Raw genomic sequence first — 13,043 nt, 5'->3', positions numbered from 1 at the left:
AATTCTTCCTTATATTCAGCCAAAATCTGCCTTTGTGAAAAATTTCACTCGGTAGTGGCAAATGGTAGCATCTAAAACAGTACATAAGTCACTTCCCTCTTTTACCTGACAAACTTTCACAAGTGTGAGGAGAGCTGTCATAGGTTCCTGAGCTTTCTCTTCCTCAGTCTAAACATCTACAAGTCCTTCAACTATTTCTCATCAATTATGACTTAGTTGACTTTTTAAATTGTTATAGCTTCAGGACCACTTTTAAGTTTTCTGAAACTAACAGGGATAATTATATAAGTAAAAACAGGAGACACCATATCAAGTGCTTTGCAAGAATTCAAATATGTAATATCCCCCTGTACCCCTCTCATCTTCTAATTTCACAACTCTATTAGAAAACCCATTAAGCATGACTAGAAATGATTTATTCTTTATAAAAACCTCATGCTGCTATTGTTCAAGATTTTGTTATTCTCTAGATAGTTATTTTGTCCTTCCCTTAAAAATGAAAGAGATAAGAAAATAAGAGCCTGGCAAATGCTTTTTGGTATCTTAAGTAATTTGGATTGAACAAATGTCAGTGTGACATGAAAATTTCTCTTGAGATTTTCCTGTTTCTTTTCCAGCAACTGCTTAATATTTCATACATTGTGCTCTGGACTTGATTCCTGTCATTGACGGGGAATGGAGTAGAACTGGAATAGCAGCCACTTAGGGGCAGTTAGAATGCTGAGAGGCAGGAGAACTTGTAGAGCTCTCTGCTGAAGGAATAAATGGAAATGGAGCTTTGAGAGCTCTACAAATATCTCAGAAATGGCCATCAACCATCCTCTTGTCAACAGCATTGGACCTACAAATACTAGAAGCACTACATGTAGATGAAATAGGTAGTTACCTCCCCAGTTTGATCTCATGTATTAGCAGTGGTACTCAAGGATTCCCTCCACCTCACCCAAAGACGTCTTCACTGGCCTTCCATGGTGCCCAAAAATTTCACTCTAAGAAATATGTTCCTTTGAATTGAAACATTGCATCTCTAAGATTTCCCAAAACATGAACCTCTTTTAGAATGGCTCATCAAGCTAAAAACATTCATGAGTCCCTCGATATGGATTCATTCATCAGATTGCTTTTCAAAGGGACTGCTAGCTGGAAACAGGGCCCTAAAACAGGACAGGTAAGTTGTGATAAGGGCAAGGAACAGAGCCAGAGCATGGGGGAAGGTAATCTTGGATGAGGGTCGCTGGAGTTGGAATCTCCGATAAGTCAGTGACAATCAGGAGTATGCTCTGATGTCCAAAGGAAGAAGACAAGGGAAAGAGGAGCAGGAAGGGCAGACCATTCTTCAATGTCAAATGTTTCTGGCCAAGAATATGAAAAGAAGCTGAGAACAGCATGAAGAACAAGTAAAGGGCTGCAGTCACCACAATGCAGGCCACTCAAACTCCCATGATGCCAGGTCACTAGAAAACAGCTCCAAAATTGGCATATGTCCTCCTTTCCATTCTTTACCTCACAAAAATATAAAAGGAATAGATGGTATATTATGTTAAGTGAAAGAAGCTAGACATAAAAGGACAAATATTAAATGGCTCAATTTATACGAAATATCTAGAATAGGGCATTCTTGTGGTTGCCTGGGGCTGAGGGAGGGGGAAAGTGGGAAGTGACCACAGATAGGTATGGAGTTTCTTCATAGTGTGATGAAAATGTTCTGGAATTGAATAATGATAAAGGCTACACAACTCTCTGAATGTACTGGAAACCACTGAATTGCACATTTTAGAAGGGTGAATTTTATGGTATACAAATCATATCAATAATTTTCTTTTAAATTAAAAAAGAAGAGTACATGACCCTTTCATCACCTGGATCTTGAGAAAATCAAAGGTCAACTTAAAGACTCTAACATTGGAAGCATGTCTTGCTCTAAAAAGATTTGAAATTCCATTTCTTTCTCTTCCTAACTTGTGGCAAGCTTCAAGTTGGTCCATTGCCAGGTGGTGGTGCCCACGGATGGGCCCAGGCCCTTGTGAAGAGCTCACACACTGACACCTCAGCATGTAGTCAGTTGGTAGCTAGATAGCAGACTGACTTTGGTGGTGGCTCAGTCCTAAATCCTTAACGAAAAGTAATTCTGAGACAGAACAAGGTCACACACTGGAAATAAATTCCGTCATTTTCACTTCCTCCCTCTGAGATGTTAATGAGAGAAGCTGCTCTGCATAATATGGGACATCTTTCCAAATTCACAGTGACATTATTGGCAGAATCAGAAGCAGCTGCAAGAAAGTCAAACCATCCCCCTCTCACTCCTTGCCATCATGTAAGAATTTCAAAACCCTTTGTAGCCACATAAATGGTTCTGTACCATGAGAATCTGTTTCAGATTAAACCATGTTTTAATGAGATCTTTCTAGTACTTTCACAACTAAACTTCCTTCAGGAGGATCACCTATGTCACAATAATTACAGCTAGCCTCAAGCACACTCATTCTATAATTTAGAGGCCACAAAAACAGGCAAGTGTCTAGAGCCAAAGAAATTGAAAGAGGTGCAAATGAAAGTGTCTAGAGACAAACAAATTGAAAGAGGCACAAATGCCTGCGGCCAGGTTTCTAATCAGAGCTCCTCATCCTTATCAGTTCACCTTTGTTTCAACCTACAGGATACCTACCCTTTTGAGATGAGCAAAGGAAACAGAAAAGTCAGTGAACCTTGACCTGTGGCCCAACTAGTAAAATCTCAGAGAGGTTCTTTTTAAAAAGAGTTGAATCTGTTGTAGCAGATAGTTTCAGATGAAAAATTTTGTATATTTTCTTCTTCCCTGAGATTCCAAAGAATAAGACCATTTCCTAGTTTAGATTTTTTTAAAAAAAGGTTATCTTTATGTTTTAAAAATGACATAGGACCAGATTTAAAAGGATTTTAAAAATTAAAATGACTGTATTTCACAGATGATTGTAGCTTTTTAATTCTTGGCAGACTTGTCCCAAAGTCAGGCCTATACACAGACCACACTCCCTGTGTGAGAAACCTCATACCGGGTCCCATCATGAAATGCCCTAGGCAATACCCTGTGCCAAGAGGCTTACAGATCAGGAGCCACCAAAGTATTCTCCTTCTTCTGGCCCAACAATCCTCTATTGCCTACCCCAGTTGCCCCTTAGAGCATGGATGGCTGGAAGACACAAAGCCCTAATAGTTGATGTACAGTGTGTTTTATTGAAGTTGTTTTGATCAGCAGTTTTGATGTCAAGGATATTCTGTCGTGGTCTAAAAGAAAACTCTTACACTTTCAACTTGTTAAGGAGCTTTTTAATATTGCTAAGGAATTTGCACAACAGATGTTCCTATCTTATCTCTGAGATCAGATAAGTGGCTTAGGGTTAGTGTTGGGATGTCTGTCTGTACACACAACTTGATAATAAAACAGTGATTTTACACTTTGATAGAGTGCTTATGGCTATCAAACCAAAGCCTAAAATGGTTAGTCCCTCTGCCGTGGCTGCTTCTTCAACCCCTGGCTCAATGGTTCCTAAATTTTATTTTGCATCACAATTGCCAGCCAAGTTTGTTAAAAATAAAATTTCCAGGCCCCACCTCCACCCAAGATTCTGATTCAATAGGGCTAGGGAGAACCCTAGGAAGTGCACAAGTGCAAGAATCCAAGTGATTCTGATGCAGATGGTCCAGAGAGAACCTTTTGAAAAATCTGCCTTAGAACTTTGCACATCCACCAAGCAAAATATGCAATCGCCTTGACACCATCTTAGGAGGCAAAGCCTGGAGGGATTGGATCAACTTTGGCTTGCACGCCTGACCCCATAAAGTCTCTCTAAATGCCACAATCTGAGTTAGGAATTGGTGTGTCTGGTTAGGTTTGGCTTGTTCAATGATACTGATGACTCTCTGTTTGCTTTTGCTTGCCACTCGTGGATACCTTGTGCACCCTAGAAACAGAGATACCAGACATAGGTAAGCAAATCACATCAGCAGTTACCTAATGTCCCCTCTTGCCTATGAGACTACCTTTTAATAATGTGTTAATAGGAAAATTTTTCTTCCTAAATAAGGTTAAAGAATAGTGTGAACGTAAATTTGGAAGTTATAACTCAGGTAAGTGTCTTCCAAAAGAAGAGGGGTCCACTATGTAGGATTTGCTGGAGGATCAAAATATACTGAAAAGAAAACAATTCATAAGTGAAAGCTGACAGTTCAGTACTTCATGGGAAAGCAAGGCCTGAAGTCTCATTATGTTTCCCTAAGGCGATAACACAAATGTGTTGGTAAGTTTAAATAGATTTGATGTTTTCAAATTGCAGGCAGAGAGAGAGGTAATACAGCAATCTCCCTAGATCCAAAAATATAGTTGTCAAGTGTATTAAGAGACAGTGACCATGATGACCTTCTTTAATACGATTTTGTTCTTTTATGTGACCTCACTGTTTCTCTTTCTTTCCACCAAAAAGAAGTAATAGGAAAACCTTAAAATGACCATTTACAGACAATGGCACATAGCTCTGAAATTAATCAGAATGAATATTTCTATTCAATGTGTTTATGCATTACACTTGTCAGAACTGTTCTAAATTACCTGAAATTGCAAAGGAGAAAATTGAATTTGTTCACTTCTGAATGCCAATTGTCATCAAAATGGCACTGATGGGGTTTCTAATCTGGATTTCGTTTGGGCAATGCCACTTCCTAAATGCCAGTACAGAAGATCAGCCTTGCTACTTTGGTATAACTGATTCCTTAAGCAAATTAAGTTGGTTGTCAAATTGCTTACTGGTAAAGTGTTGCACAGTATTAATTATAAACATTAATTGCCCATTTAACAATCTATGTGATTTTAACTAGCATGAATGAAGTGATCTTTGCTAAGTTGAAGGGCATTGCTTGAATGTAAAACTAACCAAAAGGTGATAGTAAGCCTAACACCCCAGTTGTAAAAGAAACTTCACATATCTCAAATTGCAATTTGCATTGAGACACAAGGGATTAAAGCAAATTGGAATATAGTCCAGTGGTTTTTTCTTTCTCAGGTATGGCTTGTTTTCAGAAAGTAGAAAGAAATCAACCTCAAAAGAGCTAAAGTACACTTGAGAAATGGCATAAAACAGCAAGTTACATATTGATAGGAGGGACCTTCCTGACTGCTGGCTATCAAGAAAATAACATTGATTAGATTTGACTTTGGTATGTTGGGCTCTTCTATTTTCTAAAGGCTAGTACACAAAGTTTGAGAACAGTCTGGCTGAGCAAAATAGGACATGTTGCTCATTAGAAGACAGGAACACTGATTTGTTTTGCTGCCTTCAGAGCAAGAGTATTCTGATGATATTTTGCACACAAAATCACATATAATCTAGTCTAATCTTGGTCCAGGCCCAAACTTGTTAGTGACCCCGGACAAGCTCCCTATGTGTCTGGGTTTCCCCGGCTGAGATTTGAGGAGATTGCTAATTCTAACTTTCCTCACAGGCACATTGGGGGTATTCAATAATGAATGAATGTACTGCATTCCAAAGTGCTTTTGTGCAAATAGCATTTCTCTTGGAGAAATAGCCTATGGATTCTTCCTAAACAAAGCATGATTAATCTGGCTGAATTGAAACTCCACAAACTGGCTATCAAAGTATTGTAGTTGTTTCAGAGAAGGGTTGTGACCCCTTCTTTTTCTAGAAAGATCTGAGCGCATTGGAAAAATTTTATTCTGAAGGCAAAAATTTAACTATATATGTAAAGACTTTTACTCAAACCCCTAATGAAGCAGTTTTTCCCACAGAGATGCCTTGTCTGGTATGGCTGCCAAATCAATTCTAGGGTTTGTTGGGGCCCTTCATAGTTTATTTACAGCACCCGTTATCGTGGTTCCAGGGTTGGAAGTGTCCCTGGAATCTACTGGATTCTCTTACTTGATGAAGGTAAGTAGGAAAAAATGAAATATTCCAATTGAACCTATTTTTTTCCAGTTAAAACTATAAACAGTCTCAAATTAGTATTTGCCAGCCTGATTATTATTAACATACATAAATATGCTTGGAGGGCAAATATAATTACAAATACAATTAATAACATTCCGGTCCTTAAAGATATCTTGATTGTTCTGACTACCCTCTCCCCTCCATTTTGCCTAAGTAGCAAGGCCTGAACTCTTTTATGTCTTAGTTTTATATCCTGCAGTTCAGTTTAGTTTAGCACTTACTAAGCACCAATCCTGTCAGGCCCTCTGTTGGCACTGAGAATAGAGAGATGAATATGGTTCCTGCCTGCAAAGAGCTCACAGTGTAGTTGGAGAGAAAGATATGTTAGGAAAAAAAAAAAAAAAAAAAAACAGTGCTTACACCCAGCACCAAGATCTTGGTTTCTAATACCATTCTCCAATAAAGGGAACGGGGGGGTGGTCTTTGGAGAAATGGCTGATTCTAGGATTAGGGCAGGGGGTATAGCAGATGAGCCCAGAGCATCTTATAGTGCCAGAAAGAAAGGAAGGGCTAAAAAAAAATCCCTCATTGATGGGGATATGGCAAAGGGACACATGAGTCAACAAAAAGAGCTCCCAATGGCTAAAGCTGGAATAACTTGAGCAACAAAATAAAGTAGCATTGGATTTAATGCAAAGTATAAAATAAATATCCCTTAGTCCATGCTGACATAAACGGTTGAATTAATAATACATGGAGACGAGATAAAGCTCCCATTTAGAAGAGTTCCAAACAATTTATGTAGATACTCCACCCTCAAGAAGGTGGAGCATAACTCTTTACTCCATAAGTGTTGGCTACGCATAGTTACTTCCTTCCAAAGAGTAAAGTGTGGAAAGTAGGGGAGAAAGAGTCTCTTTACAGTGAAGAAATCTGACAACCACTATTTCAGCCAGGAGATCAAGGTCAAACCCATTACTGTACATCATGTTGGTAGTATGTACCCTTGATATAATATAATCAGGATGGCACTTTATTACCTCTGTGATCGTCCTCCCAAAAGCCTATCATCCCTGTCTAACTATAAGAAAAAACAATCATTGGGAGGCCGAGACGGGCGGATCACGAGGTCAGGAGTTTGAGACCATCCTGGCTAACACGGTGAAACCCCGTCTCTACTGAAAAATACAAAAAGCTAGCCGGGCGAGGTGGCTGGCGCCTGTAGTCCCAGCTACTCGGGAGGCTGAGGCAGGAGAATGGCGTAAACCCGGGAGGCGGAGCTTGCAGTGAGCTGAGATCCGGCCACTGCACTCCAGCCTGGGCGACAGAGCAAGACTCCGTCTCAAAAAAAAAAAAAAAGAAAAAACAATCAGACACGTTTCAGTCAAGGGTATTCTACAAAATACCTGACCAGTACTCCTCAAAACTGTTAAGGTCATCAAAAGCAAGAAAAGTCTGAGAAACTGTCACAGCACAGAAGAGCCTAAGAAGACATGACAACTAAATATAATTTGTTATCGTGGATGGGATCCTGGAACAGAAAAACATTAGGTAAAAACTAAGGAAATCTAATAAGTATGGACTTCATTTAATAAGTTTTAAAACTAATGCTAATACCATATGATAGGTGCTGCTAAGACACAAGTCCCTCCTCTTTACTAATTTCTTTCCCTCTGTTTCTCCTGTCATAATACTTGGACTCATGGTAGTCATATCCTGTCTACTTATCTGTCTCTCCCACTAGACTGTGAGTTTCATAAAGAAAGAAACCGTGTGTATCTTGCACACAAGTAGGTCTCTAGAACATAGCACAGTTCTTGGATACATTGTATGCACTTAATAAATGATTTTTAATGAATTAGTAAACAAACACACAGTACTGCAATGGTACCAATGAAGTAGTTCAGATGAGAGATAATGAGGCCTTAGAGTAATAACGGCAGAGATAAAAAGAAGTGAGTAGACTGGAGAAGAATTTAGAAAGTAGAATTTAAAAACCACCTTTCACTGAATGTGGGAAATGGTGGAAAGAAGGAGGTAGAAAAGAATGGCTTCTGGTTTCTGGCTTTGACAACTGGGTGCTAGGCAGAGGTATGGGCAATGAGCATATCAGAGATAAACAAGACAGGATTGCTCTCCACCAAGCTTTATTGCGACAGGCAGGGCAGGAGAGGGAGATGCAAACAACACATAAACAAATAATTTAATATGATATGTAATCCCCAGAATAGAGGTAAGATAATGCAAATAACCCAGACTGGAGAAGGGAAGACTGGGAAAGTTTCCTTCAGGAGATGATGCCCAAATAAAGCTTCAAAAGGTATGTGAGAATGAACTAAGAGAGGAAAGGCTTGGCTAACACACCAAGAAACATTAAAAAGTTTTTAAAGATGGGAGCCAAATGATCAGAATAACTCTGCAGGCAGCATGGGAAAAAATGATTTAAGATTTCAAAAACACATCCTACATGTCGATCTATAGAAAATATTCCAGGCCAGAGATGATGAAAGATAGGACTAATGTAATGGCATAGGGATGGAAGATGAGCATGTTTCTGAAAGTTAGTTTACAGATACAATTGCATGTGGAGAGCAAAAGAGGGATTAGGGATGACTTCCACATTTGGGGTTTGGATGATGTCAATATTACACGAACCTTAGGTTCAAGTAAAATGTCTCCAAAACTAAGGTTATTGTAGCCATTGAAAAACTGAAATTAGGAAGAATCAAAATAATAAACAAACTCAGCCATCTGTACAGATAAAAATAACTTGAGATTCCATGTGAATATGTAATAGAAAAGTTTCAAGAGTGCCAAAATCCAAACAAGGTAACTTTAGGGTCACTTTTAGGAGGTATAACTATGCGATTACACAATCATATGATTGCCATTATAACTTTTAAAAGGTTAAATATAACCAGTTCCATTATGTCCTGAAAGAACAAAAAACAAATTAGAAAAGTGTGGTAGTCAATTGAAAAAGGGAAGCTTGCAAAGAAGTTTGGCAGTATATCTCCAGCATGATCCTCCCTTACTGACACTCCTTGAGCTTTGGACATGCCTTTCAATTGACAACTGGGGCCTGGGAGGATGGTATTGTCCACAAGTGAGGCAGGAAGCCCAAGAGAGAGGAAGTCGGTTTATGAGGGATGGGGAAAGCAGGAAAAGAAAGTAACTTCTGTTTTGGATATGTTGAGTTTAAGGTGACTGAGGCACCCAGAAGTCATCTAGTAGGTAATTGGATAACAGTATGGATAATAAGAGAAAAATTATTTCCTGAGATTTCCTGTATTCTGTTTCTTTCTACCCCCAAATGGATGGTATTGGAATGTCAGCATCATTATGGGTTAGCAGTACACATTAGATTTGTTTCATAACTAGACCCACTATTACAAAAACAGAGAAGTATCCCTTGCCTTGATACTTAAGAAGGAAGATAAATGAATTCACTCATCTATCAAAAGTTTTTTCCATTTGTGACAAAAGGCTGAGCCCAGGGGGTTCATGTTGAAAAATTGCCTTGAATAACTTTACTTTTCTCTTCCTTAGCACAAGTCCTGCTCACAAATACTATCTGGCTATGGACCCTGTGTCTGAGTCACTCTATCTATCAGACACCAATACTCGCAAAGTCTACAAGTTGAAATCTCTTGTGGAGACGAAAGATCTGTCCAAGAATTTTGAAGTGGTGGCAGGAACTGGTGATCAGTGCCTTCCCTTTGACCAGAGTCATTGTGGAGATGGTGGGAGAGCATCAGAAGCTTCACTGAATAGCCCTCGAGGTAAAAAAAAAAAAAAAAATATATATATATATATATATACACACACACACACACACACACACACACACACACACACACACACACCCTTGGGTCATCTAAAGATTTTATTTGACTTTATAAAATCCTGAGACTGTTGCCACTCTTTAGCCCATCCGCTAATCTCAATATTTTGCCTCTGAGAGCCAAAATACTGAAGTCTGTCCCAGTAGACACATCCAAGGCACATAATGCATTTTTAGCCAATATACATTAGTATGGTTATAACTGTTATTAAAAGAATGAAATGCTTCCTTTTCTAGTTGATAAATACTAGCCAGAACCCTCAGAGTGCCTCCCTGGCACCCCAACCCACCCCAGAGTTACCTCCTGGAAACTCCCTACAGTCCAGCAACTAAAGGGTTAACCTGAGCCACCAGAGAGCCTGCAGGCCCCTGCTTTGGCTCTTCAGCCTGCTGCTTGGGATAAGGTCTGTGCCTATCTTCCACCACTGTTAAGTATGTTGAATATCTCACAGACCCTAAACGTTCTTGACTTTTGCTTAACAAAATTGTGAATCTTCAATGAACTTTTCTTCCATTAATTTATCTGAATCATTCTGGAAATTACTTATATTTTCAGTTGATATTGCCTCTAGAATAACAAATTTCAATTGTTTTCTGTTGCCTTCTGTGGGAGTTTGGACTTATTTTTATTTGTCCTAAATTTACTTCTCAGTCTTCAAGGACCAACCTTCAATTTAATTGCCTAGAATCTAGTGAACAAATCTGTGTCTCCCAATTAACTTCTGGTTTTTCTGGATTGAATCATATGCCAATCTTAGGCCACAAAGTTGAAGGATAGTCAACTTTTAAGTCTGTCATCATATATCATTGACCCTGCCATCTTAATTATTTAACTACTCTTCTCAGTTCCGTCTCCAAGATGTGTGTGTGTGTGTGTGTGTGTGTGTGTGTGTGTGTGTGCACACATGCATACATGCGTGCATTTATGTTAGTGATTTTTAGAAATTATTCATTTTACTTGGCTTACAAAGCCAGTGTTTTCTTAGTTATTATACAAATAATACAAACATTTGTTGCAGAAAAATTAGAAAAGGGAGAACAAAAAAATTTAATTAAAATCACCCATAAGTCTACCATTGTAGGCTTATGTAGAAAACCACTGTTAACATTTTAGTATTTATCCTTCTAGACTTTTTCAATGCATATCAGATATTTTAATTCTCTAAGAGTAGAATCATATTATACAATGCTGTTCTGTAACCTGTTTTACACACAATGTATTATGAACGTCTTTCCATGCCAATAAATGTAGTGAGGTCAGTGTGTTTAATTTATTAGATGGTCACTTATTACTTTAAATTTTAAGAGGTTACTCTTTAACCATTTGACATTTGCTATATTGGGATTGAATTCCTACTTGTATCACAGTTTAAAGCCTTCACTTTCTTCAAGGCCTTTATCTTTTATAAAGCCCCTCTGGCTAACCCCATACCATTAAATCTGAATTTATTTAACAGTGTCTACACTACACAATTAGCACTTGATTTTATTTTGCCTTCTTTTGCTTCCAGTGCTTTCATGAATGGGAGATTTTTTCTACTGAAATAAGTTGCTTGAGATGGGAAACCACATCTAATATTTTGGAATCTTCCCCACTTCCCCACCAACTTCTAGCATAGTGTGGGACCCACTACACATATTTATTGTGTAATTGATCAATTAAGTACTCTTATCTATGCCAGGAATTCCTAAAAGGAATTTCAATGGTGTTTACAGGGGGTGATTTATTTTCCCTAAGGGAACACAAGCCCCCGCCTCCCCCAAGTATTATGGTAAATTTTTTCTTTATTTCTCTGTGCCAGCTCTTTCCTTATACATAGTGGGTCCACAATACATATTTAATGAATGAATAAATAACTCGGGTGCAACATATGATCAGCTCATCTTTCAAGAAAATACGTTAGGCTGAGTCTCACCTTTTACACAGGTTTAAAATTCTTGAGGGTATTATAAAGATTTCTGCATAAAAAGTAGAGAGGAATCAAGCTTGTATTGTGCCTTAAATTGACATCCTCCTGAGTTGCTGCTAGTTTGAAAACCACTCACCTCAACTACCACATTCAACCTGCCACATAGAGAATGAATATTTCAGCTTTTCCAAATAAAGCAAATAATTGGTTCACTGCAGCTTTTTTTTTTCTTGGAAAGCAGCAATAATAAAGTGCTGATGAACAGGATTTACATGAATTCTTGAAGCATCAGTAATGAGAGTGCTGAAATTTATGAAATTTCAGCACTTTATTATACATAATATGAAATTATGTATCTATTAAAGCTAATATTAAACTAAGTTTTTCTTCTTGTCATAGCCACTACTACATTTTCCTTTGGCTTGATTTACTCATGTTTCTATCCAAGAGCTTCCTTTGCCATAATCTGGTACACTTCATTCATTCCAAAGCAATAAGGAGCCCTGAGAACATCTAGCCCAGACTTCAGACAGCTAAATGTCTAATCCATCTGGGACAGCTTACACATAACGTTCCGGAAGCTGGTGTTGTCAACATCTGCTTTGATCCAGTGAGTGAACTAGAATGCTTAAAGGAGTGGGATTTGTGGTTCACACTAGGTAGCCACCACATCTCCTTCAACCATGCTAACAATGTTTGAAGACCCTGTTAGTGATTCTTTGTCTCTCAAGAAGGCCCAATTTGTTTGTTTTTTGCTTTAAAACGACCCTGTACATCAGCTCCCTCTTCCTTCGACTTAGTAGACAGCAAACGTTTAATGGATTTCTTTAAGGAGAGGTTTGATTTTTCCCTCCACCTAGAAGCTAATAAAAAAAAGCTGCAGATCAGTAGAAAATGGAAATGTACATCTAGGGAGCACCATTTCTAGGTTAGGGAAGAGAGCTAGCTCTAAGACTTTAACAAGCAACATACTGCAATTATAGGAAGGCTCCCCAACATGTCCTTAATTACGCAAGGTAACGCAAATAAATGTTAATCTGTACGACAACTAATTTACTCTCTAAATCTATTCTAAAAATAGGATGAAATAAAATTTGCTTTTGAGATCATTCATTCTAAATTCGGAGTAAATTATCCAGTGGGGTTAAAAAACAGTCAGCAAAAGGTAATAGGTCAGAAGCCATGGGATTTTTTTGTTTTGGTTTTGTTTTTGTTTTGTGTTTGGTTTTTTTTTTTGTTTTGTTTTGTTTTTTGTTTTTGTTAGCAATGGCAGCAAGTTTTGGTAAATACCAGGTGAGGGAGCCTGGACTTTCGTTTTCAATACGTGTAATGCCCATGGTTTCTTTCAGTGACTCCATGCAAGTCAGT

At 38.3% G+C, this 13,043-nt stretch overlaps 1 protein-coding gene across 3 annotated transcripts in view; it reads left to right on the top strand.

Annotated features, from left to right (window-relative positions):
• TENM1 (teneurin transmembrane protein 1) overlaps nucleotides 1-13,043 on the top strand; it is a 657,629-nt gene that overhangs the window by 527,685 nt on the left and 116,901 nt on the right. For 2 of the 3 annotated variants that reach the window (XM_030934095.1, XM_030934094.1), the window contains exons 21-22: nucleotides 3,949-3,969; nucleotides 9,471-9,703. In XM_030934095.1, the coding sequence (XP_030789955.1) occupies nucleotides 3,949-3,969; nucleotides 9,471-9,703 (254 nt within the window). The remainder of the gene's footprint in view (nucleotides 1-3,948; nucleotides 3,970-9,470; nucleotides 9,704-13,043) is intronic. The other variant, XM_030934096.1, reaches the window with a different exon arrangement.

This window comes from Rhinopithecus roxellana, chromosome 7 (genome assembly GCF_007565055.1).
Source record: "Rhinopithecus roxellana isolate Shanxi Qingling chromosome 7, ASM756505v1, whole genome shotgun sequence".
NCBI classification, from domain to species: domain Eukaryota; kingdom Metazoa; phylum Chordata; class Mammalia; order Primates; family Cercopithecidae; genus Rhinopithecus; species Rhinopithecus roxellana.
The sequence above is the reverse complement of the archived record's forward strand: the minus strand, read 5'-3'. Positions and strand labels throughout refer to the sequence as shown.